We start from the raw sequence: 27,727 nt of genomic DNA, 5'->3' as shown, positions 1-27,727 counted from the left end.
GTCTGTGGATTCTGCTAAAATGCAGATGGGCCTGGAAAGGGCTGTGTGGAATGTTAGGCTTTGATGTGTCATGCATTCTGCGTTGTAAATGAGGGGAACTGGCAGCTGGTTTTATTAGGAGGCAACTGAAAGCTGTAGATTAGGCAGATGCACACATTATACTTGTGTACAAACATTTGTGTTTTGTATAACATGTACACATGTATGTACATGTGCACAAGGGCCCTGTGTGGGCTGAAGGCATTTCAGTTGGGTTAGATGGGTTCCACTGGATGAATCTATGGGATCCTTTGAGCTTTACCCCATCTAACTGGTTTTGAACCTGGGTTGGCAAAATAGGGTCACCACCGGTATCCGATTTCAGAGGAGGAAGCCGTGACTGTGGGGAGGAGGGCTCGGGGCAGGAAGGCTTTGTGGAAGAACCGGGACAAGAGCACACTTGAGAAAATGCTGGGACTTGGAGGGAGCCGAGCTTAGGAAGTATGACCCTTCAGAGTCTGGGGCCTCAAAGCGAGGGTCAGCAATGAGGGACCGCCATCTCTGACCCGCCCCCACCCTCATGAAGAGCACAAGGCCACACTGTTGCTTTATTTTCAGGTGGAAACCATTGGGGGTGCATACATGGTGGCTCGTGGACTTCTCATCCACAGTGGAATCCGGCATGTGGATGAGATTGCTACAATGTCCTTGCACTTCCTCAGCGCCACCATCCGCTTCCAGACCGGGCACACGCCTCAGGAGAAGCTCAGGCTCCGGACTGGCCTCCACACAGGTAGACAGCCGCTAGCTAGCCTCATGGTCCAGGTGTATGTTCAGTTAGTGACATTGCTTGGTAACAACCAGGATCACAAAGACCCCCAGGTGAACCAAAGACGAGGAGGAGACCCACGCCAGGAGAGCTCTACTGAGCTGCTTTTCCTCCGTGCCTCTGTATCCAGCGCCCTCTGACCTGGTCTGTTTTTGTCAAACTCATGGGCGTGAGACTTGGGAAGAAGGGACCTGCACTTGGGTTAATGGCCTTCTGTCACTCTCTTGAAATTCTTAATAATTTTTGAGTGAAGGGGTCCCTTATTTTCATTTTCGACTGAGTCCTGCAAATCATGTTGCTGGACCTGCTCCCACCTGTCCTCTATGACTTAACTAAGATTAAACCGGACCGCAGTCAGAATGAATTAGGTCTGTGTTTGTGCTGCTGCTGCTGCCGCTGCTTTGTTTACATTTCCGGTGCAGGAATGATATTGTCATTCATTTCTGTCTCAGCTAGCTCCGTTGTTATAACAACACACCCTGGACTGGGTGGCTTAAACAGCAGACACTTTTCTCACAGTTCTGGAGGCTGGGAAGCCTAAGATCAGGATTCCAGCATGTTCTGAGTCTGGCAAGGACCACTTTCCAGGTTGCAGGTGGTGGCCTCTGGCTATGTCTTCACAGGGTGGAAAGAGGAAGCTCTGGTGTCTCTCCCTGTCCTTATCAGGGCTCCAGTCCCACTGTGGGGGCTCGCTCCCACGACCTCCTCTAAACCTGACTTCCTCCCAGCGGCCCCACCTCCACATACCACCGTACTGGGGGTCAGGGCTTCAACACGTGAATGTGGGTTGGACACACACATTCAGTTCATGATGATTGATTACATCATTCCCCACCAGAAGTCCGCGGGTTCTGTGGATTGCCTCTTTGTAAACCCTACGATCTATTGCCAAGCTTGGCCCCATGAGGGCACTTAACAAATATTTACTGAATTGCATTGTCGACTTGCTGTGTATCACGGAGTCCAGGACTGGTCTCTGCCCTTTGGTCCCTCCTGTGGCAGACCCTGTGGTGGCTGGCGTGGTGGGCATCGCCATGCCCAGATACTACCTGTTTGGCATCTCGGATGGAGAGCAGCAGTCTGTGTGGGTATCACTTACAGCCCTCTACAGACACAGTATCACTGTCCCTCCAGTCCCCTATCTCTCGCCCGCGGGTATTTTTAGAAGGCCCGTTTGCATTCCGCCTGCTGGTGTTCATTTCCAGGGTAAGATCGTTACCCACTCCAGGCAACGCTGACCACAGGCTTTGGCGACGGGCGTTTGCACCGTCCTCTCCAGGGGCCGTGCAGACACGCTGCCTCCTTCCAAAACCACGCATCCTAACCTGTCAGGCACGGTGAATAAGATTGCGTAAATGAAGAGCAGGGCTTGGCACACTTTTCCTGTACAGGGCCAGACAATAAATATTTCAGGACCTACTGGCCACAGTCTCTGTTGCTAGTGCTTAGCTTCTGCTGCTGCGTGTGAAAGCAGCCATTTACAATATGTCAAGGAAGGGTGTGGCCACGGTCCAACACGCCTTTATTTGTAAACGCAGGTGGCAGGTTGGATCTGGCCTGTGGGTGCTCCTTTGTCCGTCTCTGAAATATATATAGTTTGGGTGATAGTGAAGAAACCTATGGCCAGGAACAACAGGGGGCAGAAATTCTCTTATTTTACAGCAATTTCATTGCATTGATAAAACCGCTCTTTGAGTTTGTAAGGAAAGACTTTACAGATAAACTTTGAAAGTGGGAGCCCAGCCATGGGGGGACCCCCCTGCATATGGAGCCAGCTCTGATTTCTGCTTCTGCACTGAACGTATCACAGGGTGAGCAGCACCCGACAGTGTCTGCGCCACGCTGGGGTGGTTGGGGGCCCGGCCCGAGAGTCCCGCACTTCGGAGGGGTTGCCTGTGGCTGGCCGGCCCCGAGGGAACTTGAGCAGTGCAGCGCATGCTCCGCAGCCGCCCGGCCCCACTGACCCGGTGCTGAGGTCACAGCCGGGGCAATAACGAGACAGTACCGGTTTCTGGCAGCTCTCCGGATTCACGTCTCTCAGAGCACTGCGGGCGGCCTGCGGGCAGTGGGAGGGTACGAGCTGCAAAAGAGAGGCACCATTGCAGTCAAGGTAAGACCGGGCCTCTATGCCCGCCTGCTCCCGTTTGGGTCTCGCTTGGAGACGTTGAGGAGCCACATGGGGCTCTCGAGTTTTTGTGCTGTGGTGCGGGCAGACCCCCACGGTCTAAGTGGAGGCTCCTGTGGCAGCCAGGTCTTCTCCCTGCAGAGGAGACTGTGTCGTCCCCTCAAATGGCCAAACACGGAAGCTGCGGGGGAAACAGCTTGTCTCCCGCCCAGACCAAGGCCTGTGGGATGCCCCCTGATTTCCGCTGCAGCACCCCAGTCCGGTCTAGTCCAGTCAAGGCAACGGCAAATACCAGCCCAGGAATTACAGTGCCCGTGCCCCCCTCTGTCCCTTCTCTCGAGTCTGCAGTGCCCAGGTAGTGGGATAAAACCCCACCGGCCTGGGGGCAGCAGGCCCTCATCTCTGTGCATTTCAACATCTCTTCCCCTTCCCTCTGCCTTCTCCTCCTTGCTGTCATTCACTAAAATGTTCTGTGACACATTCCCACCTTTCTGATAAACATCACTCTTTCTGGGTGGGGAAGGGGTTCTCCTCTGGAGATATTCTCAAGAAAATCTTGGAACTGTTCGCAGTGGTAGTGGTGGGTGGGTACTATGGCACTGGGTGCTTGGGTGGCCGTGGGGGTCCAAGTAAAAGGGAAGAAGGTACCATTAACCCCTTTGTTTGCAGGGTCCGGCCCTGGTAGCTGTATCTGATTAACTGACTTTGGAGAAGAGGGAGATTTTTCTGGACAGCAGCAGAGTAGCCCTGTCCCACTACTTACTAGCTGTCTGACTGGGGGACTGGTTTCAGCATCGGCAAAATCGGGGCTGGTGACAGTACTGCCCTCCGAGGGTGGATGCAAGGCTGAAATGTGAACATGTATGTGAGGTGCTTCCCCTGGGGCCCTACTTGTTGCGCGTGGGTCACCGGCCAGCAGTGACCACGGAACACTGTGGATGGCTCGACGATAAACACGCGAGAAAAAACAACATGCACAGAGACAAACTAGTTTCTGTGGGGAAGTAGGGACGAAATGGCCACCCCCCTAGTGGGGAGCGCGCCGATTTACAGTCCATACCTGCTTTTATTAGGCTCATTTTGCATAATAATTCAGGTAAAGTACAGTACTCATTAGGGGAAGTAAGGAACTATAGAAAACAAAGAACTCTGCCGGTCTATTGAGTTGGGGTCAAAGAGCTGTAAGACTGAGGAACAAACTAACTTCCTCCTAAGACCCTTCTCATTCAACTGAGAGCATTCTAAACAAAGGAGGTTTCACAGTAATTTACATGTTCTTTCTTAGGCCTGATCACCCCGGGAAATCCGCACTTCTCAGTACCGAGCTGCACCACCCTGTCATTGTTTCAGGCTTAGGTGGAGCAAGGGAACTAAGGCCACTGAGAGATAAGGAGATTTTTCTCCCAGACGCTGAAAACTCAGGCTATGTCAGAGCCAAGGAGCGAGGGTCCATCACCCCCTTTTGCTGCAGCCCCCCAAGTCCTTCTTTTGGGGGGCCTCCCAAAGTGATCGTGCCTGGCTTAGGTCGTTCCCCCGTGGGGAATCTTACCCGTCTTTGGCTAACCGACCAAGCTTTTTGGGGGGTTCAGTTATGAATAAAGCAGCAGAAGCAGCATTCCTGCCAGGAAGACAAGCTTTTGTCTCCTTGCTGGCTTACAGTTCCAAGGGCGTTCCCTTAGCCTTAGCTAGGCGGGGGTTTCAGCCTCTGATACCAGTCAGGGCGGTTCCCAACACCTACTCATCACAGTACAACCTCCAAAGTATTTATTATCATGATTTAAAGATGTTCTTTGCAACAGACTTTAGCCTCCACTGACCCCCCCCCCCACCCCTGTCAGCCATAGGCCGTCACTGACCATCTGTCTGGGCTTACCAGCCAGCCCGAGGGAATCCTCAGGATTTCGTGTATAATAAGGCCTTTCCCCCATGGGAGCAGCTCCTGGCCGGTTGCGGTTCTGGCTATGCACGGCGTTTCCAGTAAGCCAGCCCCGGAGAGCCGGGCTGTCCTCTCAGAGCCAGCCTCACTTCACTGGCGGCCTCTCCTCCCCTGTGCTTCTTCACCAGCTGTCTCTTCTGCCCCCCAGGGCAAAGGAGAGCAAACCACTGTCTGGCTGAAAGGCAAAGAAGGCTTCACGTCTCCACTTCCTGAATTTACTGAAGAAGAAGCTGCAGTCCCAGAGATCTTCTGAGGTGATTCGTTTTCTTTAAAGATGTTTGGGGGAGTGGTGGTCCCAGGAAAGTCTGTGGGGTGCATGACATACACCATGTTGGGGGTGTAGTTCCTTGGTATGGAGTCAGACTCCCAGTAGGGGGCGCCATCTAGCTGGCCTGGGGCAAATGTGGAGTCTGATGGGCTGAACATAGTGAGTTCATTGCCAAGGCTGTCAGTAAGACTGCCCTCGCTGCCAAATAATTCCGGCTCATTAGCTTGCGAGTTGGCAGTTTTGTTCTGGGAGAGGGGAAAGCTGGAGGAGAAAGCATGAGGCTACTCACAGGTCTGGCCCTGTTCTGCCTTTTAACGTAAAGGTGGCTGCTCCCTAATCTTTTGTGCTTGTTTTCCTAATCAGCTGCTCACACTGCAGGTAGAGGGGAGCTCCTATCAAAAGGCATCTCAGGAATGTTTTCGGGGGTAAAGTTCTGCCTCAGGTGTGAGCGATCACTGAAATCAGATAGGACAAGGATTTCAGCGATCGCTGCAAGCAGACAGAACACCTGCAGTCCATCGCTGGAAGGCCTGTGTTCTGCAGCTCTGACCTCCGTGAGCCTGGCAGCTCCCAAATACATGAGGTCCCATTCTCGATTTATCGCTTAATTTCTTTCCTAGCCACGGAGCAAAGAGTGCGATCAAGGCTTGGCTTTTAAATAGAAATTTTCGTTCATTTATGTGTTTAATTTTGGGGGGGCAATCTTCAGCAGACAAAGATGAATGAGCCCATCCATTCTGCTATGAGTATGTACCCCTTTACACAGAGAATAGGATTCCATGTTGTTTTATTTCATGGTTCCTGTAATAGATTCCCTGAACCCCGAATGCATTCAGAGTTTGTTTATCCCTTGCAACTCCCTGCATCCAGATTACCTTCCGTGCGGCTGCTCTGAATGTGGCGAGCAGTTTGAATGATGTGTCGTGTTTGAGACGTTTTCCTGTTGAATTCCCCGTGACTGGAGAGGGGAAAACCAGCGGGACTCGGGAGGGTCTCTCCTGAGCCCTTAGCCTGACCGCTGAGCTGCCTTTGTGGAGGTATTCTGGAGTTCCGTATAGGGAAATAAATGGCCGGTTGGTCGATTGAGAGCATTTAATACCAAATGTTACAAAACGTTTGGTGGAACTCTTGCCTTCCTTCAGTCACGGGGACGTCAAACAGTGGCAGAGGGAAGTGCTTCACAAACAGTCCCATCTCCATCGAGCTCCTAAGCGTTTAGTTTCCATCAGCAGAGCTTTTGTTCTGCTCAACTCTGGGGCCTGCGCAGACCCCGCCTCCTGGGACGCGGTTCCGTTTTCATTGTGGTAGGCGTGGCTCCTGTCCACCGGCTTCAGCACCAGAGATGGAAGGCGTTTGACTGACTGATGCCCAGAAGGGGGGAGGGCAGCGGCATTTATATGAAGGGGGCAGGGGAGCTTCCCCTGCTACTCCAACATAGAGACAGCGGGCCGAAATTTATCTTCCTATGCCTCGTAACTTCTTGCCTTGTTTGGGATGCGGGCTTCTGGATCCCAAACACTGTGCTCCACCATGAAAGGGAACAAGGCAAGTTCTACTATGAGGTCTCTTAGAAAGATAGACCAGTCGCATGCATGCATGCATCCATCCTTCCATCCATCCATCCATCATTAATTCAAGGAGAATTATTGAGCACTTGTTCTGTGCCAGCTACCACCACATTGGGGGACTCAAGAAAATATGAAACTTTCACTGGTCTTTAGCTCTCAGTTTAGTTGGAGAAAGGAGGCACAAATAATGGTAATGCAATATATTAAGGATGAAAGGAGGTACGTACAAACATGTAGGAGTAACTAAGCAACTGAGTAATGTTACATTAAAAGAGCCTCAGAAAATGATTCACAGCTGCAGGAATGGGGCAGGATATGGCAACTGTCTATTAATACCCCATCTTTGTACTTTTATGGAGCGTGCGTGTTTCCTCCCAGCCCTAGCCCACATGCTCACACAAGTCTTGTTCCTATCAGAATAGCTTTGCTACTTCTGTCCTTTTTCACTGAACGCTTTAACATAAACATTTGGCATCCACACGCACACATACACATGAAACATGTATACACACATGTGAATACACATACACAGACATCACAGGCACACACATGCGTATGTATCCATAATACACATGCATATAAATATATACATATATACTGAGCACACACATAAGTAATCTCTATCTCTATCTCATCTACATCTATGGATTGATTAATAGAGATTTATGTGACTGTGTGTACTCAATACATATGTGTGGTAAAAGCCATTTTCTAAAATCTATAGCCAGTGTTTTTTTCTGTATCAACCAAGGACACCTAAGGGAGACTGTATTTCTTCCTCCTTCTCTAAAGGTCTCTTTTATGTTTAGCACTAATGGAAATTTTGCAAGAGAGACTGTTTTGAGAGTGATTTTTCTTAACACCTCAGTAGAGAAGAAGATATGAGACTCAGAGAGGAACCAGACATCATGGGGCTGTTAATCTGAAGTCAAAACACATCTAGTTAATTAGCTATTGGCAGGATATATTAACAGCTTACTCACAGGCTACTTATTTTAAGGCATTTATTTATTCCATAGCACCAGGTAGAGATACAAGATCATTAAACATGATGATAAAGTAAAGCAAAACTAATACAACATTGTGTTTTACTCTGACAACCAAGGATTTGGATTATGGCTCTGAGTATTCTATTTACGAGTTTTTCACCAGAACCAGTAAAATATGTCTCCCGTCCTTCCTGACGGCAACATCTAAATTTACAGGAGGAAGAAGTGCCAACTGGTTTGGGACCAGCTTTGAGGCCAGGTTAGATTACACTGAGTCATGTTAATCCAGCCTGTCGCTAAACAAACATGTGCTCTGTGTCTCCGGAGACTTGAGAACTAGCTTCGTTTCTGAATTCATTAACACGATTGTAAAAGAGCCGTCAAAGGAAAGATCTCAAATCCTCTCAGATACATACAGTATAGAGATACAAAGCAGAAGCCCACTAATTAGGTCTGTATAAGACTAAAAAAAAAAACCTAGCTCCAACTTTTCCTATCTAGAAGCTCCAGCTTTTAGCTTCATACTGGGGTCTGCAGTGCATTCTCGGAAACTGCCAGTTTTCGACCAGGATGGGTTTATTCAGTTTCGTTTTGTGGACAATGTAAAGGACTGATATCGACAGATTTGGGGTTCCTGGGGTGGGGGTGGGCTGGGTGGCAGGGTTAACAGGAGGGGGCACCATGAGATTTCATTGGCCAGATTTGCGTTTGTGTTTCTGGTTTCTTGGTTGGTTTTATGCTAATGATCATAAGTTGCTGAGACAAAACAGGTCCGGGTTTGAATGCAGAAGGAGAGGCTAAATGAGGTCAGACCATTCTGTACGAATGAGGATTTCTTCGGAGAGAAAAGAGAAGAAGAAGAAAGCGCACTGAGCATCGCAAGGCCTGCGATGCGACCTGTCACACTGTCACTCTGCAGTCCTGTTGGAAGCAGCAGCTCCGTCTAGTAAATGTCACATTATGTTAAATTAATGTCGACGTGAGTTTTGTCCTTGCGTAGTTTTATTCCTATTTAATTTGTTACTTTCTTTTGATTTTAGAAATATATATCAGCAATAAAAACAAAGTGTATCCTTATGAAATGTTTACACGTGTTTAAGAAACCCTATCATAAAATTAATTAGGTTAGCACTCTTGGGGTTCTCAAGAATTGCATCCCTTTATATGATTCGGACTTGAGCAGAAACTGTTCCACTCTGATTCCCTGCCACCTACCATTCATCGTTCAAAAGCTCGGAACCCCTGAGGCTCAGCTCTGATCCTCAGATTAGAATTGACAGCATCAATGACAAAGGCCCCTTCGGGGAAGCTGGCTATTCCTGTGCATTCTGTACTGGCACTGACTTTGTGGCCCTGCCCTACATTCTCCTCCACATGCTCAGCAGCACTTGGTTGGCTCTGCTAGTCTTTTAAAATTAGAAGAGCTTTCAAAGCGTCCGCCACAGCCCTGACTCGAGTTTAGGGATTGAAGATGTCCCCTGCCAGCCAGTCGCAGGAGGGGATGGCAGGAGCTGAGGGCCACAGGAAGGAACAAGAGAAAATAGGGCACCAAAGAAAAACAATCACTGAAATTCACAAAAATCATGGGAACACATATTTGGCAAAGCGCAGTTGTCTCTTCCCCAACAATATGGTCTTCTGTCTGTTCTTTTTGGCAGCACACTCACACAAAAATGTGAGTTTGTCATCATCAGAGGTGACCTTGGATGCAGGAGCCGCCGCCGCCCGCCTGGCTAGCTCCTCCTACAAGACAGCGTGAATCCCCAGCATCACGACGAGGTGGCGGAGAACATCTGTGGACCAGACAGAGGGGGCCGCACGCTCAGAAACAGTCCTGCAAGGGTCAGGGACTACTCAACAAGCGTAACTAAAAAGCTAGCCTAGGGATGTGAAGTAGCTTTTCGTAAATCCTACCCATTGTATAGTAAGTCACTTTTGCCCACCCTTTGGGGTTCTCTAGCTCCCTTTCATCAGTGCAAAGGATCGCACTGATGCACTTCGGACATGGACCTCTGACAGACGGGAATCTGAACTTCGATAATGCGGGGATGGTGTATTTCACTGTAGGGCTTTAGCTGTAGAGCCTCCTTTTAAAACTGAGAATCTGCGATTAGGGTCTTAAAAAAGTTGGTTGACGTGACCCCCTGTCATTAATTGCAAGAGCAAAGTCTGCCTCTGCGAGTGTATTAATAAATAGAAGCGTCTTACCCTGGCTGCTTGCATAGTTGCCTCCTTCTCATCATTCGGCCGAGATCTTGGGCCTTAGCTGACCTGTTTCTTCCTCTGAGACGCTTCCCTGGTTGCTCGGTCATTTCTCCCCCTCCCCAGCCCAACACTTCAGGAAGGGCAGGGGCCTTGCCGGCCTCGCCGTAATAACTAGACAGCCTGGAGTAGCACCTGATCTGGTGTTACAGTAATTATGGCTTATCATTCCTGATGTTTGCTGTGTGCTGGGCATTATTCGCTGCCCTTAGCTGTAATATTTAATCCAAACAGCAGCCATGTGTGATAGTGGCAATTACTAGACTACTTCATACAGGAAGCTGAGGACTGCAAGGGTGAGGTCATTTCCCAATGTCACTCAGTTAATGAGGGGCAGGCTCATAGCAGGAACTCAAATATTTGTTCAATGAACAGGTCATTGAAAGCCACTGATCCATTCTCTTAATGCGGGAACCAAGCAAAGCCACCTGGTGATGTCTTGGCTGAGACTTGGGGAGTGGGATTCAGTTCTGCTTCCTGTGATTTGCCCTGGCCCCTCCCCCACTTCAGAGCTCAGGGGCTGGCTGGAGAGAGACTGCTCTACCTCCATCCCCCTCCACCCACTCAGGTGTGCTAGAAAGAGTAGTTTTCAATTCTTACAGGCTTTGCTGGGGCCGAAGGTAACCTTCTTCTAAAACACACATCCGGGTTAAAAGCATTGCTCATGGACGTTTCTCAGAGGTGCCTCTTTTCCTTACCTGAGAAGCTATAGAGACTCCAGAATCCCCTGCCTGTAGTGAGTAAAGAGAGAGACAATGCCGAAGGTTTAAGAAAAGATCGTGGAAGAAGTCCCCGAGCCGTGTTTCTAAAACACAAACCTGACTGCATCCTCCCCGATTAAACCAGCAGGCCCTCCACTGCCTTTGGAACAGCGTTTATAGTGGGGTTTACAAAGGCTTCGTCTCACGCCATTTTCTCCTCGGGGGTTGGGGAACTTTCTGGGAAGGGCCAGATAGTGCATATTTTCAGCTCTGCGGGCCAGATGGTCCTTACTGCATCTGGCGCGGCGTGAAAGCAGCTGGAGACAACACCTACATGAACGGGTGTGGCTGTGCTCAGAAAAACTTTCTTTACAGGCACTGAAATGTGAACTTCGTATAATTCTTCTGTCACGAAATAAAATGTATTCTTTTTCTCAACCCCATAAAAAGTTTCTTAGCCTGCAGGCCGTACAAAATCTGGGGCAGCCTAGATTACTGCCATATCTCCCCAGCTCCCAGCTGCAGTTTGGTAACCTTCAGAGGTCTTCCCTAAGCCCTGGATTAGGTCGAATCCCTCCTCTGGTCGTATACTCCCATGGGCCCCTCCCCCACTGCCATTGACAGTGGCTGCCTTTCCCTTAGCATTTAACGTCTCTCCCCATCCAAGTTGATAAGTTCTTTAAAACAAAGTCCCTGGTGGTGGGGGTGTTGGGGGGTGGGCTCCTCTAGTTCTGAAGACCCAGTGTTCAGGGTAGGCCCAGTTCTGGCTGCTGAGTAAAATTTTGTTGGCGTGCACCGGGTGGTCCCAGTCAGTTTCGTTTTCTGTTAGGATTGTCGACAGCATGCTGTGTCTGAAAGCTCGGCATGTCCCAGGTCCTTGGGGCTGGGCTGGGAATTGGAACTCAGGCCACAGGGAGAGCTTTCCCAGGTAGCTGACTGACTTTAACTCCTTGCTTTGGCATGAGCTGCCCACCCCCACCAGTTAATTAAGAAGATTCGAGTTGCAGAGGAAGGTTGTGTCTACAGGCACAGCTGGTTTGGCAGTTCAGTTAAAATGCTCCAACCGTCTGTGCCTGTGGACGCAGCCCAGAGTGGACGCAGCCACGTGGGTAACGGAGACTCTTACTGCGGAGGGAGAGCTCCACGACGAGGACGCCCCCTGTCTGGTCCCGGAGGAGGCGCTTCCGTTTGTCGCAAGTCTGCAGACCCAGGAGGGAGCGGAGGTGGGAGGAGGGTGGGAGGCAGGATGAGACAGGAACACAGGAGAGAAAAGAAAGACAAGATATTTTAAAAAAAACAGTCACAAACTTGATAGAGTCAAAATTCCCCAGCTAAGAGACATCAATTACCTTATTGTTTTTTAATAACCTAGGGAGACATTTTTCATCCCTTCTTTAACTTGAGAAAGGGAGGAGGGCTTCACTTTATCCACGCTTCATGCTGCAGGAAATCCTACGGCGGCAGGGGGCGGGGAGGGGGGGCGGGGGGGCCGGGAGGCACTGGGTGTGGGAGGGCGTGGCAATTTTTTTTTTAATGAGAAATAAGGCTTTTCCCTAGCAGTCACTCTCACCACAGTGATCTGGGGTGTCATCTGGTTCATCTTCCTTTTTCAAATGTCATGCCAATAATTATCCTTTCATTGACTATTAAATGTTTCTTGCTCCCTTCTCTTTCTCTATTGGTGCTCTGAAGTGACCGCTTTCTGGCCGAGTGAATCAACAGAACTAGAGATTCTAATCCTGTGTCTGTTGGTGACTGTGGGCGAAGTGAGGGTGCTTCCCCACCGGGCTTGTCAGGCCCGACAGACGGGAGGAGGTAAGTGTTCGGGATTTAACACTTTCAGGCTCTCGGAGGCAGAGGTTCTCAAACTTGAGCGTGATTTGGAATCACCCGAAGGACTCGTGGAAGTACAGTTATGGGGCCCACACAGAGTTTCTGAGTCAGGTGGTCTGGGGGGCCTGAGAATTTGCATCCCTAACAAGCCTCCAGGTGACCCTGAAGCTGCCATGGACCCCATTTTAGAACCACTGCTCAGAGGACCAGGGTCACATCAGGTCGCGAGGGAAAACTGTCTTTCACCTAAATCTGCTCCACCTGTTGATGGATGGTGTTGAAACTTCTCGAGGGAGGTGGTGGGGAGGAGGGGAAACTGGCCACTCAAGAGCTAAAAATACCCACGTTTTGACTTCCATCCAGAGCCTATCCCTACCACTGAGATTTTAAATTTCCCTTGTGCTTTTCAACTTTTTCAAAGCATTTCCATGTCTGGTATCGCTTTCGTTTGACTTACCACTGCTCTCGGAAAAGGGAAGGGCCACCATTACACGTCACCACCCTACCTTTCAAGATGAGAAAACGAGGCTCCAGAGGTCAAGTGACACGTGCCAGACTGTCACTTGGTGGCAGGGTGGACAGGGCCCAGAATGTCTGCCCCATATTCAGTGTCCTTTCCTTCAGAATGTCCTCAGCACTCCCCTGCCCCGGTCTGGTTACCATATCCCAGCTAAAAATATAGCTTCTCAAATGCCAGCCCCCCTCCCCTCCCCTCGGGTAGCAGCGTCGTTCTGGAGAGAGGTGGCTCACCACGGGGCAGGAGAGCTTCTCGCTGTCACAGATGAACGTCTCGCAGTGCAGCCAGACCTTGGAGAGTTTGGGGATGTTCTGGAACCGGAAAGCATTGAACTGGAAGGTCGCCCTGTGATCTTTCCCGTTCTCATGCACAAAGACTGTTTCATCCGTGGGGCAGCTGAGGCACAGGGGGGCCAGGGTGGCGGGGAGAGGGAGAGAAGAGAGAAAATGTTACTCACGAAAGCCAGCCAGAGCTGCTCAGGCACGTCCAAGCCCAGCAGCAACACTCCCCTGGGCTTCGCACAGCACGTTATCCCTCCAGAGCACCTCGCCTGGCAGCATCTCACGTACCCTCACGACTGTGCATGCGGTCAAGGTGAGGAAGGGTGAGATGGGTGTGGTCGTCCCCATTCCACAGTCAGGCGACAGTGAGGGGTGAGGGGAGAGACTGACGAGAGGTCACACACCTGGCAAGGCACATGTCTGTCCCAAAGGAGCGACCTCTCTGAGATAAAGCCCCCCGGAGCCCAGGGGTGTGTACAGACAGCCAGGATGAGTACACGATGAAGGCAATGGGGCTGACGCAGCATCTCCCAAAGTGCCGCCATAGCCGCCTCAGCCCAAGTCATGCCCGACACGCGTGTCTGTGTGTATCGTGAGGTTTGCCACTGGGAATTTCAATTTACGTTATACTATTTAAATTCTATATCTGTTCTATAATTACCTTTGTACAAACGCGGCCATATTGGTAACATGGGAGCAAAACAAATGACTGCAAGGAGAGCAGCTGAATGTTACCCCTGGCTGTGGTGGAGTGGTGGGATTACGGGCAGTTTTATTTTCTTCTCTGCACGTTTATGTGTAAGTCCCAAATGTAGCAGTGGCAATAAAGGAAAAAAATAATGACACCGATGGGCATGTGTTGAAGCCATTTGTTCTCCCCGGGGGCCACTTGCCTCCCAGGGGACATTTGGTGGTGCGGTTGTCCTGACTTGGGGAAGGTGTGACCGGCAGCCCCCGGGTGGAGGCCAGGGAAGCTGCACAACATCGTGCAGTGCCCAGGACTGACCCCCTCCCCCTCACACACACACACGACAAAGAACGATCCAGCCCAAAATGTCAGTGCTGTTGGGACTGAGAAACTGTGGTTTAAGCAAAGTACTTTTCTGTTTACCAAATGTAGGCTGATGCCCTATTTGAGTGTCAGACATTCAACCCGGTGTGGGGAGGAGACACAGTTGTCCTTGGGAAAATCGTACAGTGAGGTGCACAGGAGTGTGGGTGTGCACTTTCTGCCGGTGATGGGAGTGCCAGGATCTGTCCTCTGTGGAACAGGTCTATGCATTCAGAAGCTTAAGACCCAGCCCTGGCTGGCATAGCTCAGTGGATTGAGCATGGGCTGTAAACCAAAGTGTGGCAGGTTCGATTCCCAGTCAGTGTACATGCCTGGGTTGCAGGCCATGACCCCCAGCAACTGCACATTGATGTTTCTCTCTCTCTCTTTCCCTCCCTTCCTTCTCTAAAAATAAAATAAAATAATTTTTTAAAAAAGCTTAAGACCGCTGGACCATACCACACTGGGCCCCAAAGTTAATGTGCTCCCCGGAGTGTGTCTCTGACTGTTACCAATCCAACTCCACACGCACCAGGAAGCAGCGCAGCCACCGGGGAGAAGCTTTGTGATGTCCCCTCCCCACTCCATTGTATCAGAACCAGACATTAGGGGCCAAACTCGAGACGGGACCGAAAGAATGTTAACTCTGATAGAGAGTGAGTGAAATGAGGAGTAAACGCTGTGCCTCATATCGGGGACCAGGTCAGAAGCTGGCCTCTGTGCTTGGTGGCCTCTGAGCAGTGCCGGGGCTGGGGGCATTTTCAGAGCTGTGAAACAAGACTCTTAGAGGATCATCTGGTCAAAAAACCTGAGATTCTTGTACAAACTCAAGACGTGAGTTCTTAAAATAGCTCCTTGAAGCTGGAGTGCCCAAGGTGTGGCATCAGCCAGTGGAAAACAGTGTAAGCAGAGCTTTGTCAAGGGTGGGGAGGAGGCAAGTCATGGGCAAGACTAGATGCCTTGGCACTGCTGTCACTTGGCAATGGCTGTGGCACCTGCCCCTCCGTGACAGACATCTCTGGATGGTGGAATACCCACAGGGAGGTTTTCACACCATTGCTGCAGAGTCTCTGTCCCCACAGAATCAAACCGCCTGATGATATATCTACTCTGATGTCTCAGGCACTCTTGAAAACTGGGTTTTCCTCCCAAAGGGCCCAGTGTGACCCCAAAGCACCTGGCAGATAGTGGAAGTGGGCTTCCTCGTTCTCGCCCTTGGCATGGGTCTTTGTGCATGTAGTCCTGACCTTCAGGGCCATTTCAACCAGGCTGGCAATGGAAATAGCTCAGGACTCCTTCTGAAGGGCTGTGCTTAAGTGCAGATTCCCCGGGTTTACCCAGGGACCTTCTGCATGTGTGACAGACACCCTTGGTAATTTCTGTGCACCCTTGAGTTTGTGGGGCACTTGTATGGATGACCCAAAGCCACAAGCATTCTTTTTCTTTTATGCGACACATCTGTCAGGTGTGTCATATGAGCAACAGCCCCAGAACGATCTGCAGGTGGAAGCCGTTGCCCCTGTGGCTGTTGTCTGAGGGAAGGTCCCAGTACCTGGTGGTAATTGCAGGTCCTGGTAGCTCAGTGACTTATTTCAGCATCTCCCCGAGGTCCTTTGATCCCATATCAACAGAACCTAAACGAGTCACTCAATGACAGATGTGAAGTAAGCTCCCAGACTAAGCTCCCTACTTTGCAGAAAGCTTTGCCGGGTTGCTCAGAGGGGGCTCTGCTGGCCTGTCCCAGTCACACCACCCAGGAGGTCACACTGCCTGAGCTTGGGCCCCAGATCTGTCCTCCTCCAAGCTCTAGATTTAGGGCGAGTTTCAAAACCTGTCTGTACCTCAGTGTTCTCCTCCATAAAATAGAGGTTATTACATGACTTACTTCATAGAGGTTTAAAGAAATGTAAATAATATTTGTAAAGCACCTAGCTAGAGCAAGGTCTGGTATGTTGTAAGTGCTTTACAAGTGTGTGTTAATAAAAATAAATAGTTAAAGGTCCAAAGTGGCTCGGCCTTTGTTATCTAATCACGTTTGTCCCCCGCCCCAGTGTTTACTCGAGTGTTGCTGATGGGTTCTGGAAATAACAAGGGCACCGTGCTCTGCTTGGGTCTGGGCGGCGGCCTCGGCTGTGTTCACCGGTCACCGTGTGGATGGCGCCCCATCTCTGGTCTAGCTCTGCCTCACCTCTGTCTTCCAAAGTTACAATTCCGTTTCTGGAAAGTTGTCATCTCCAGCTTAACGTGTCATCCTTGTGTGCAAGGAGAATCCAGAGGCCCTTATCCAGAAAGCCCCAGGCCGCAGCCACCAACAATACACCATTCTTCACCTCTCAATCATGGACTCCGCAATACAAAGCCATGTCTGCCACACCTTCCTCAGAGTCCTTGTCCTGCCAACATAGCTCTGCCTGACGCATCCAACTGGCGGCTAAGTTTTGACATTTCTCCCTCCCTTGGGCGACCTGTTCATTCCCCGGCTGCACCCCAGTCCAGGGATTGTCATGTTTGCTTCCGTAGCCGCCGCGGCCTCTAACCTGGTCTTTCTCCTCCTGCGTCCTGTCTCTAAACCGCCCTGTGTGTGACTTCAGAACTGCTTTTCCATTGTGCAATTCTAGTCCTTTCGTTATCTACCGAGTTAATAGTAAAAACAATGATATTATTTAAATCAGTTGGGTACCGACTAGGTGCTCTGTGCTAAGCTTTTTACACGGATTATCTAATTGAGTCCCTGCCAGGGTCCTGGTCTCAGACAGATCGGATTTGAACACCCTTCCCCTCTGCACATGCCAATGACGTGACCTGACTTAACCCCTCCTGTGCCTCAGTTTTCTCATCCAGGAAATGGAGGTGGTAGGAATGATACCTACCTGTTGTAAGGCAAAAGAGTTAATATATGATAAAGCTCTTACAGCAGTACCTGGAACCAGAAAGCACTACAGACATGTCTGCTACTATCAGGACTCAGCCAGGAAGCACAGAGGATGTCACTAGTTAACTACAAGAGGCTCCGCCTCCTTCTCCCCAGCTTTGCCAAACCAGAGTTGCCCCCGGTCTACCTGGCCCCACCCCTCAGGCCTGTGTGCCAGAGAGTGTGCTCACCCCTTGTTGATCAGCTGCCACTGCAAGGGATACATGAAATCGGCTGAGGGTGTGGCCCAGCAGCTGTTCAGAACCACTTTGAACCTGGAAATGAAATGAAGGACATCACTTTGAGCCAGCGAATTGTATGCCTGAAAACATCTGGTGCTTGAAAAGTCTCTTGGCCAGTCTTTTTCACTTTTCTTTGTCTTTAAAAATACAAACATGGAGGAAGTGTACTTACCTAACGCTTAAGCCTTTGGCTTCTACTCCTGCAAACAGATCTGAACCGATTTCGTGTGTCTCCAGGACAAAGGGGGCTTCTTTCTTAATGGAGAACTTGGCATTCTTTGGAAGGAAATTGACACTGGGCATTATGACCTCTCAGACTGAGCAGTTGGGTGTGACAGCAGCAGGTGAATCGGGTTAGGGTGGGGGCGGGGATCAACCCAAGGGCTCAGGTACAGGAGACCACAGTGAGAAACCCTCGGGACCAGAGAAGCTGTACCCGCTGGTGCCATCCTCGGAGGGATAAGGACATCACATGTCTGGATTTGCTGGTCACAGTGAGACATGTACTGAATGTCTCATCTGGGCCAAAGAGGAACAAGACTCATCTGATGGAAAAAAGAGTGGAGTCCAGGAACGCTGACGCACCGTGTGTTACTGAATCACCCCCGGGCACGGGGACCACACGCAGGCAACACTGCTTTGTACCCGTTCCTCTGCTGTTTGGGCTGATCCCAGCCTGGGTTGGAAAGGTTATGATCTGACTCCCAGCACAGTTAACACCACAACTCATGGGTCGCCTACTATGGGCCAGGCACTACTCTCTCTACTGGGCTCATCCCCATAGCCCAGTAGAGACATTTTGTCTATAGAGATTATTGGGTAACACAGCACAGATCTCTGTCTCCAACCACCCAGCATTCTCCCAGGGGAGACAGACCAGAGACAATAGGGAAGCAAACTATGTATGTCAGAATAGACGATAGCACAAAAGATAGAAAAACCATAGAAAATTCGATCAGGGTAAGGTGGATTGAGAGTGCAAGGAGGGGTAAGCTGCAATTGTAAATAGAGTAGCTGGGGAGGCCTCACTGAGGATGTGACATTTGAACCAAGCTTTGGGGAAGGTGACAGAGCCTGTTCTTCCAGGCCAAGTACTGCTACTAAGAAACTGCTCTGTAGTGCACCCAGGCATCCAAGGAAGAGTGTTTCAGCCAAGACAAAGGCCCTGGGGCTGAGAGTGTGGCCGGCAGGACAACAAAGAAGCCACTGTGCCTGGGCAAAGGGGAGATGCGGGAGGGAAGGCAGAAATGCGTGGGGTCAGGAGATGCGGGTGACCCAGAGGCTGTGGAGACAGACCCAGTGGAAACTGTGGTTTCAACTCTAAGTGCCACAGGGAGTCATGGTCATGACTTGGGTGCAGAAGCAGCAGCCTTTAGTCACGGGCCTGGAGGGTGTGGTCTTCAATGGTCATCTTCATCAGGCAGTTCTGGGTGAGTTATTAGGAATAAATGGCAGTGTTGCCGGTTGACTTACCCAAACGAGGCTGGTTTCTCCATTCTTTCATTGCTGGGCTCAACAACTGTAGTAAAGACCTTTAACTACTCTCCAAGTTTGGCTTCCAGAGGCAAAAGCATCGTGACAGAAGGACAAGGATCCTGGGTTGATTCTACCTCCCACCACTATCTTGGGACACGCTATAGGCAAATCAGCCTTTTGGGCCTCAATGACCCCATCTTCAAAATGGGAAAAATCTTTGCCTTCACTTACCTTGCAGACATCTTTTTATGATGGTGATTTTAGGTAATAGAAGCATGAAGCTTAAGCCAGGACACTACCTTAAAATTTGAGGTTCATGGACTTGCAGCTTTGCAGAACTGCAATAGGTAAACAGTGGCAGCAAGGATATCTAGTTAAAAGGGACTTTAACCCCACTATGACTCACATCCAGGGAACTTGCTGAGAGGCCTCAGAATCATCTTCTGGAAACTCTTCCATTATTTTAGAAGAGTTTCTAAACTTTTCTAAAGAGCTCCCAGGCTCAAGTCACCTAGAAATCTGATGTTTTCTTCCGACATGTCTGTCAGTTTCCTCCACCATTTACATGGTTGCAATAGTTAAACAAGAGTGTTCTTAATCACAAGTCATTTACTAGCTCAATATGCACACTGAAGTGACAGGTTAGCAGTAGGGTTTATTTATTACTTTTTGTTATTTTCTGAGACTTGCCATACTTCAAGAGGCCATTGCCAAAGGTGGAGACTAGGGGTCACACTGCAGTCCCCAGCTCCGTCAGAGGGGCTTCTCCTGGCTGCATCGCCCCGGGCACAGCCGGCAGACTATTGGGAGAGTGGAGTAATGCCTCTGCTCCCAGAGGAAGCTGCCAGGTTGTGTCAAAGTGGAGAACAGAACCTACTCTGTTCTCTGCTGTTGGTGCCATCTCTGAAACAAAACACTTTAAGTGGTCACTTTCTTCACTTCTCACCCTATGGCTAAGGCAATGCTCAGCGCAATGCACTGCTCCCCACACTCCCCGCAACTTTCTTCATAACATGAAAATTAGGGACCTGTTTCCAGAAAGCTTCACCCTACACTAGAAGCAGTTTGTTTTGGCATCCCAGGAAACAGAAACGCCACATAAGCTACTCATTCAGGGAACTGGATGAAAGTGCACCTCGGAAAATCCGGCCATCTGGCCCGTCGCTTGACCAAGAGATTGAGTCACAACGAGCTGGTGACACAGTGAGGATAGGTACGTGTGGGTTGACAGCAGTGTGCGTGGGCAAGATCTGGGGGTTGCTTTTACTCAGAAGCTCAAGGTGAGATCTCAATGAAAGAAGACTGCCTGAAGCTAAACTTACCCTGGAACATGTTCCTGGAGTTTTCTAGAACCTTGAAGATGACCTTTGACTCACTGTGCTCCACATTGGTCTGACAAGTTCTAGATATAATATTTCACTGCTGGGCTCTGCTTTTTAATAAGGCCACTCAGGGGGACCACACCCAGAGTGACTAGATGATGAGTGGGCCATCACAGTGGGGAGATGTTTAGATGGGGAAAGACAAGCTCGAGAGAGGTGAAGGGCCATCAGCAGCATTAGTCCACGGCACTATTCCAGAAGACAGAACCAAGGCCGATAAGCCGGGGTTCAGGATATCATAATTGTACTCTGATCTAAGATGGGAAGGCCCAGCCTGCCTTTGGGAGAGGCAGGGAGCACAGCTCAGCAATCTTGCAGAAGGCTTTTGGACTTTGCATGGAAAGTCAAGGTGGATCACCTCTGCAATTCATCTGGACCCTGGAAGCCTATGACTTTGGCCTCTGTTGTTTGTATTTGTTCGATCCCAAACTTTTCCATTTCTCTCTCCCTTAGAGGAATGGTCAGCACCATTTTCAATCGAATGTCACCCCAGTCCTACACGGAGACTGATGTTCAACCTTATAAAGGTAACAAAGCTTGTTCTGGAAGCTCTCAGTTTCCACTTTAAATGGGGTCAAAGGCTACAATCATGAGAATGGCTATTTTTACAGGCACTTACCTTGTGTTGGGCACTCAGGTAAGTGCCTCATAAGGATTATTTCACTTAATCCTCATAACAAACCTATGGGTAAATGCTATCATGATCCCAATTTAAAAAAGACACAGGTGGAAGCCCAGAAAGGTTAACTAACTTGCCCAAGGTTACACAACTGGTAAACAGTAGAACCAGGCTTTCGAACCAATGGTGTCATGCCCAGGCCTATTTTCTTAACCACAGCTCTAGGTTACCTCTGCAAGCTGACTACATTCCTATAGAGGATTGGGAGTCAAAATAACTTTTTGCCAGGAAGACCAGGTATGGGCCTTTGGCTGGAGTGGGGAGCAGGGGTAGGAAGAGAAAAGAGGAAGCGTGGTGAGCAGGAGGGGTGGGATGGAGCCCAGCATTGGGAGTTCTCGGAATCCTCAGCAATTAGCAGAGCATTGATCCCACTGTGCAATCTAGGGCACGGCTCTGTCACTGGTAATCTGATGGAAATATATGCAGGGAGCAGCTGTCCCTTCAGAAACACACAAGAATGCCCTCAAAGCGGAAGAAGGGAGGGGAAGAAAAATGCCATCCACACGGGGTCGGGCACAGGAAATGGAACCCGTGGTGGGAATATTAATCAGCACAAAAAATTCGGTTGTAACATCAGAACCCCCTTTTTGCCAAACCTATCTGTCCTGTAAAGGTCTTGGTGGGCCCCAGGGGAGGTCTTAGCCTCATTTCTAGACCCATTCAAGGAGGCATCCTGTGAAGTCTGTCTGTCCAGCCCAGAGGATGGCTTGGATGATGCTGAGGATATGCCTCTTACTTTTATTTTTTTTCTCTTACAAAAGAATAGCCTCTGTCTCATTCTACAGTTTGATATTTATGTCTGAAACATGGCTCAACATGGTTGATGGTGGATGATGATTTTTGACAAACCTTGTGCCTTTCCAATTCCAACTGTTGTAAGGTCATCCTAAGCTCATATCTGTCATTTTATCTGGTTAAAACAACAATCATGCACTTCCAGACAGGGCCTCAGTCGTAAAGCAGCCTTCCATCAGGACGTTCCGTGACACTGTTGTCAATGTGTGAAGCCTATTTTTCTCTCTGGACTGCCTGCGTCAGTTACCTCGCCCTGACTCTCAGGGACACAGCCAGGTTTTGTGGGAGCTCGAAGCTTATTTACCATATTTTGCCATGTATAATGCACACCTATGATTTTGGCCCAAACTTTCAGGGAAAAAAATCTTTCGTTTTAATTTCTTAATTCAATGATTTATTTATTTGTATTTAGATACCTGGTTTTTATAGTATAAAGGATTTTAGCATTTGTTTTGGAACATATGGTACCAAATAATTACAAAACACAAGAATAGATACAAAGCATTTCCGGTAATACCCATGTGTGATGTGCATCTTTATTTTTCCCTCAAAAATTTGGGCAAAAAAGTGCATTTTACATGACAAAATATGCTAATTGGGAGAGCCCTCTTGATTAAAATAACCAAAATGTTCAATATAAAAATTAGACACAGGCTTTGAAAGGGGCCTGTCCAAATGGAGGGCTGGGAAACTTCGGCTTCATTCTCTTCTCAGTACGTCCGCCTCAGAGAGCAGAGTCAGGGGGCCTGTGTCCCAGACTGGGCGCCGCTCTGACTTCCTGTGGGATCTGGGGCAGGTGACTTCCTGCTTCGGGGCCTCAGACCCTCGTCTGTAAAATGGACTAGGGTCCCTTCTGGTCCTCACCTTCTGAGTTCAGCAGGGCTAATAGCCTCCAGGGAGTCAGTAAAGCAATTTCAAAGGATTCAAGGTGAGTGGGGTTCCAGGTAATAGAGTTGTTTTTGTTGGGAAATGAATGGGTTGAACATGATGACCTGTAAGGATGTCTTCTAGCTCTACTGGAAAGGTTTCTATTTCTGCCTGTGCCTTCCTCTGGCCCCCGGGGCCAGTATCACTGTGTGCCTGCTTCCTCACTGACAGCTGCAGGCGTGAAAAACAAAGTACCCCTTGGTACTCACAAAAGCCAAGATTTGGAATGAACCCAAATGCCCATCAGTAGATGAGTGGGTAAACAGCTATGGTACATTTACACAATGGAATACTACTTGGCCATAAAAAAGATGAAAGGTTTACTCCTTATGACAGCATAGATGGACCTAGAGAGCAGTACACTAAGTGAAATAAGGCACTCAGAGAAAAACAAATAGCATATGACTTCACTCATATGTGGGATCTAATGAACAAACTGAACTAACGAGCAAAATAGAGACAGACTCATAGATAGAGAGCAGGCTGACAGCTCTGGGGAGGGGAAAGCAGGCACGGTGGAAAGATTGAGGAAAAAAGAAAAAAGAAAAAAAGAACCCATGAACACAGACAGCAGAGTGGTGACTGTGGGGGAGAGTGGGTGGGCAGAGGTGGAAGAGGGTACAGCAGGGATAAATGGTGATGGAAAAAGATAAAATTAAACAAAAATAGGAGCCAACATGGAAAACTTTGTAGGAAGCTAATAATAATAATAATAATTATTATTATTATTACATTATATTATTATTAATAAAAACAATAATAATTATTATTATTTTTAAAAGCACCCTTCTAAACAGGAGGACAGCTGGGCTGCATATTTAGTTTCTCTGGAGCACTTTATTTTGAGAGACAAAATGTGCCTTTAACTTCGTTGTGAACACAGGGAGCATGCCCACGTGAGACAATGAGGAAGCCCACTAAGTGGAGGCCTTCTGAGACCAAAGACCTAAGGGGAGGGACCGAGGCCAACCCCAACCTGCCTCCTTAGCCCTGCCCCAGGTAGGAAGCTCACTACTCGGCAAATATTTTAACACCAGCTACATCCTATGCATATATAAATCTCCAGAGTGAGCTATAGTGAAAATTAATCTTGATCAATTAAGAGTTAGACATTGTCTTGCTGTCTATTGACCCTTGGCAACTCACAGGATTTCTCTTGCCTCAGTTTTCTCATCTATGACACGGGAAGGTTGATCTCTTTTTTTTCCTGCGGTCCTTTTCTGTTCTTCTGTCCTGTCTATGAATCTGCCTTTCTGCCGCATTCAGCTTTTAAAGAGGGTTAAAACTAGACCAAAACTTCCATCTCAGCTTGAATTCAAGAACAGAGCTCTGCACAGAGCTGAGGGAAGAGCAAATCCCGAGGAAGCATCCCATCACCCCTTGCAGAGGCCATAGGGCAGTGATGGGGACCTGGAGGCCACTTACAGTGTAGAAGTTGAGAGACAATTGGCTTTCAAATGTGCCCATGCTCCCGTTCTTCACGTGAACAGTGGCCACTCTGAAAAGGGGAGAGAATTTTGCATAAGGACTGAAACATGCCTGATTGACAGGGACTGCAGGACACACACAAGGCAGCCAGCCCTCCACTCTCCGAGCAACTTACCTCTGGTCGAAGGCAGCCTGGTTCACCAAGTAGGTGGAGTGGTAGGTGCAGGAGAAGGAGTAGTTCACGGGCTGGTTCTTGACGATCACCGTGCTGTCATTGGAAACAATGTGGCTGTAGAAGTGGTAGATGGGGGGCTTGTACTGGGGAAAGGAAGAAGGCAGTTAGGGTGGGCCTGTGCCCCACGATGAGAAGGAAGATTCTGGGAAAAGTGATTGAAGGTGGCTCTGAACAAAAGGCCCCAGGAGGAGACAGGAACGTCTGCTGTTGAGAGTGGCATCCACTTTTTGGGGGGTCTGCGTGGGCTGATTATTTTTATAAAGAGTTCTTGATCCCGTTCAACTACGATTGTTTGAAATAATCTAAGTTGAATGCCGTACGCCTAAGAGAAATCCACATGCCTGCTGGGCTTCTGACCAAGAGGAGCTGGCTCGGGCTCCTTATTTCCCAACATTGACTTTTCCCCCATTTCCCCGACCAAGTCGCCTTACATGAATCCCTTCACCCACTGAGGGTGACTTCTAGAAATCTCCCATTTCCAGAACAGTAATGTCCAGTCCTTTGTTCTAGTCTTCTTATAATCATAAGCACTGTTTCTGAGATTCTTGCCTCTGTCTTCCTGAACACTGAAATCACAGCGTATTACAGTCTGGAGAAATCTTGAACATCCGCTTAAGGAATGACCTGCCTAAGACCGCACAGATAATTTGGAGTTCACTCTACCGGGATCCTCAAAGATGTGATGTTTTTGTTCGTCATGCCCATGACCCTTTCCACTTAATCACTGAGTCTCTGTGTGGTCTTGAGGAAGACGAGGTGGCTCCCATCTCAGACCTAATTTCTATACAATCTTCTGTAGTCGAGGCAGCGGATACGCGGGGCATCAGCAGTAGCACAGCCTCCCTTCCCGACCACGACTACGTCCCTACTGGATCTGTGGCCCCCAACCGGTGTCTTTATTGGGAGGTGTCAGATTTCTCCTCTGTCACATAGGGTATTGGCCAGAGGTTGCCTCTGGTTCCCCTTCATTCTGATGGCCTTTCCTGGGTATGTCCTAAGGCCTAATTATGAATTGTGTTGTACTTTGGTTACTCCTATGAAATGCCCTCCCAAATGCACTTTATCACCACTTTGACATCTCAGGCAGAGGACAACCCACCCACCCACCCCAGGGAGGGTAACAGCCTGTGAGTACATGCTCAGAACTCAAAGTGGAGGCAGGAAAGGCACGTTGTTCTACTCACAGAGGTGGCCTAGCTGGCTCTGGCAACAAAGTAAGAGAATAAAATTCAAATCCAAAGCATCACTTAAACCAGGCAGAAGAGAAGAATTTAAATAACCCTAACATCCTAAGAATAAGATGGACTCTTAAAAGGTGGATTCTAGATCCTTTGAAGGGCACACAGCAGACATCACATCCTTGGGCCCCGTTGTCTCATCTTAGCGACTCCTCATGGCGTGGCCTAAACTCACCTCGGATTGGGTTCCACAGTAGGACTTGTTTTTAGGTGACAAATCTGGGATCACAAACTGGTAGTAACCTCCTTCGTGGACCCCATTGTAGCACACCCCGCCAAGCGCCAGCTGGTGCACTTCCCACCCGTAGGGACACTCGGGGATTTTGGTGATGATGGTTTTGGGATAACAAAACACAAGGATGACATCTGGGAAAAGGATACACATGGTTGGAAATCAGACATGGTGACCATATGAATCCATGTAAACAACCGAGGGTCCTAGCTGTACCTGCACACGCAAAACACTTGGTTGAAAACACTTTCCCTGCCATTCTTCATGGGCTGTGATAACACTTTCCCCCAAACTTCAGGCATCAAGTTTCTGCTTTTATAGTTTTTGATACAGCTATGTAATATCTGCACTATACTCAATATGGATGCAAAATTGGTCCACTTTTAAATTTTCATCTATTTCATGGAATATATCTGTGAAACCAGATTGGATTGATTGGGTATATATATATATATATATATATATATATATATATATATATATATATATGTCATGTATATATATATATAAGTCATGTATATAAAAAATTACAAAAACCTATGAAAATAAGCACAAAACTTAAAATAAAAAGCCCATTAATTTTTAAAAATGTCTATTAATGTGAAACAGTAATTCATGGCACAGGCTAGAAATTTAACAATCAAGTAGAAAAAAGAAAAAAATCTGGAGATTTTATCGCTATTTATCCATCTATCCGGCATTCTCTAATTTTATCCAGTACATTTTTGCTTCCTGTGGGCAAACTCGGATTGGTACAGCAGGGCTTAACGGCTTCTACGTGGCTATCTTACTGCATTTTCATAACACTAGAGGCACAGAGCTCTGAGCTGTGTAAAGGGAAGTTCCAGGGAGTTCTCCAGGCAAACAGACCAGCACCAGGGCGTACCTGCTTTATTCGGAGTGCATGATTTCGCCGAGGCTTCCACAAAGACGGCCAGCAGGACAAAGGCCCTCATCGCCATTGCTTCTCAGAACCTGGTCCCTGCCAGGGGGCTGAAGCACACTGGCCAGATGTTCACGGTCCTGCCCGGGCCCAAGCCTCGATCGTTCTAGGTCAGAAACAGGCGCGAGAAATTAGAATCAAGGGTGCAAACAAAGCAGCAGACACAGCCTTGGGGGCCGTTTTCCAAGGAGATCTGAAATGCTGTCCACCCCGTCTTTCTAAAGCCTCCGGGTCTGCACTCAGAGGCAAAAAGCAGGGCTCATACTACTGGGAGTGTCAGTAGCACATGGAGTAGCTCATGTTCCCGACTGTTTCATTCTCCCGGGACTGTGGATGCTGCCTCCCAGATGCTGCCCGATTCTCCAGCCCCAGCCCTAGCTCGACTTTATATAGGCTGCAGGTGTAAAGGAAACCAGCTCCAGATAAATCACAAAGAACACGCATTATCCACTGCGGGGGGAATCAAGGGGACCTCGCACAATAATCCGATGGGAGGCTCAGTTACGGCCACTTGAGTCTAATTTCTTTTACTTCACAGGGTTGGACAAACTGTTTTTTTAACCACTTCAACCAGGATTGGAATAAAAAGTTGATTTTTTTTTCTCCCTTGAACAAGAAAATAACCGATTAGAGGCAACTTCATTTCTGCACGGTTCCAGGTGACAACTTTCCTTCTCTGTGTCTTGCTTTCCTTGCTTATATTTTTATTTTTATGTGTAAGCTTTCTAACCTTGGAAGGTAAGAAGACTCAAGTTCAGCAGTGTTACACCTGACGAATAAAAAAAATCTGTTCATATGAGTGCAAATGTGTTAAGGTTTTTTCCTCTAGTATTTTTTAATAAACTCCGAACATCTGGAGTTTCACCCTGAAGTTCCTCTAGAGCTTCATCCTGAAATATA

The 27,727-nt window shown here is 48.6% G+C and overlaps 2 protein-coding genes across 2 annotated transcripts in view; one reads left to right on the top strand and one right to left on the bottom strand.

Moving 5' to 3' along the window:
• Window positions 1-8,537, top strand: part of LOC123829044 (guanylate cyclase 2G-like) — a 47,555-nt gene extending 39,018 nt beyond the window's left edge. The window contains 6 exon segments of the mRNA XM_045854522.1: window positions 598-772; window positions 1,811-1,865; window positions 1,867-1,892; window positions 2,827-2,918; window positions 5,018-5,123; window positions 8,465-8,537. Of these exon segments, the coding sequence (XP_045710478.1) occupies window positions 598-772; window positions 1,811-1,865; window positions 1,867-1,892; window positions 2,827-2,918; window positions 5,018-5,122 (453 nt within the window). The 3' untranslated portion in view covers window position 5,123; window positions 8,465-8,537.
• An 816-nt stretch (window positions 8,538-9,353) lies between these two features.
• TECTB (tectorin beta) lies at window positions 9,354-26,846 on the bottom strand. Its single transcript, XM_045854008.1, has 10 exons — window positions 26,771-26,846; window positions 25,828-26,018; window positions 24,355-24,497; window positions 24,177-24,249; window positions 17,665-17,768; window positions 17,442-17,525; window positions 13,241-13,403; window positions 11,784-11,856; window positions 10,655-10,687; window positions 9,354-9,487 (listed from the first exon to the last, which is right to left on the bottom strand). Exons 1-10 carry the CDS (start codon window positions 26,844-26,846, stop codon window positions 9,438-9,440), a joined length of 990 nt encoding a protein of 329 aa, XP_045709964.1. The 3' UTR covers window positions 9,354-9,437.
• Between the last annotated feature and the right edge of the window lie 881 nt (window positions 26,847-27,727).

Source organism: Phyllostomus hastatus, unplaced genomic scaffold (assembly GCF_019186645.2).
Source record: "Phyllostomus hastatus isolate PE091 unplaced genomic scaffold, TTU_PhHast_1.1 phas_scaffold_1066, whole genome shotgun sequence".
Taxonomy (NCBI): domain Eukaryota; kingdom Metazoa; phylum Chordata; class Mammalia; order Chiroptera; family Phyllostomidae; genus Phyllostomus; species Phyllostomus hastatus.
This window is presented reverse-complemented; position numbering and strand designations above follow the sequence as displayed.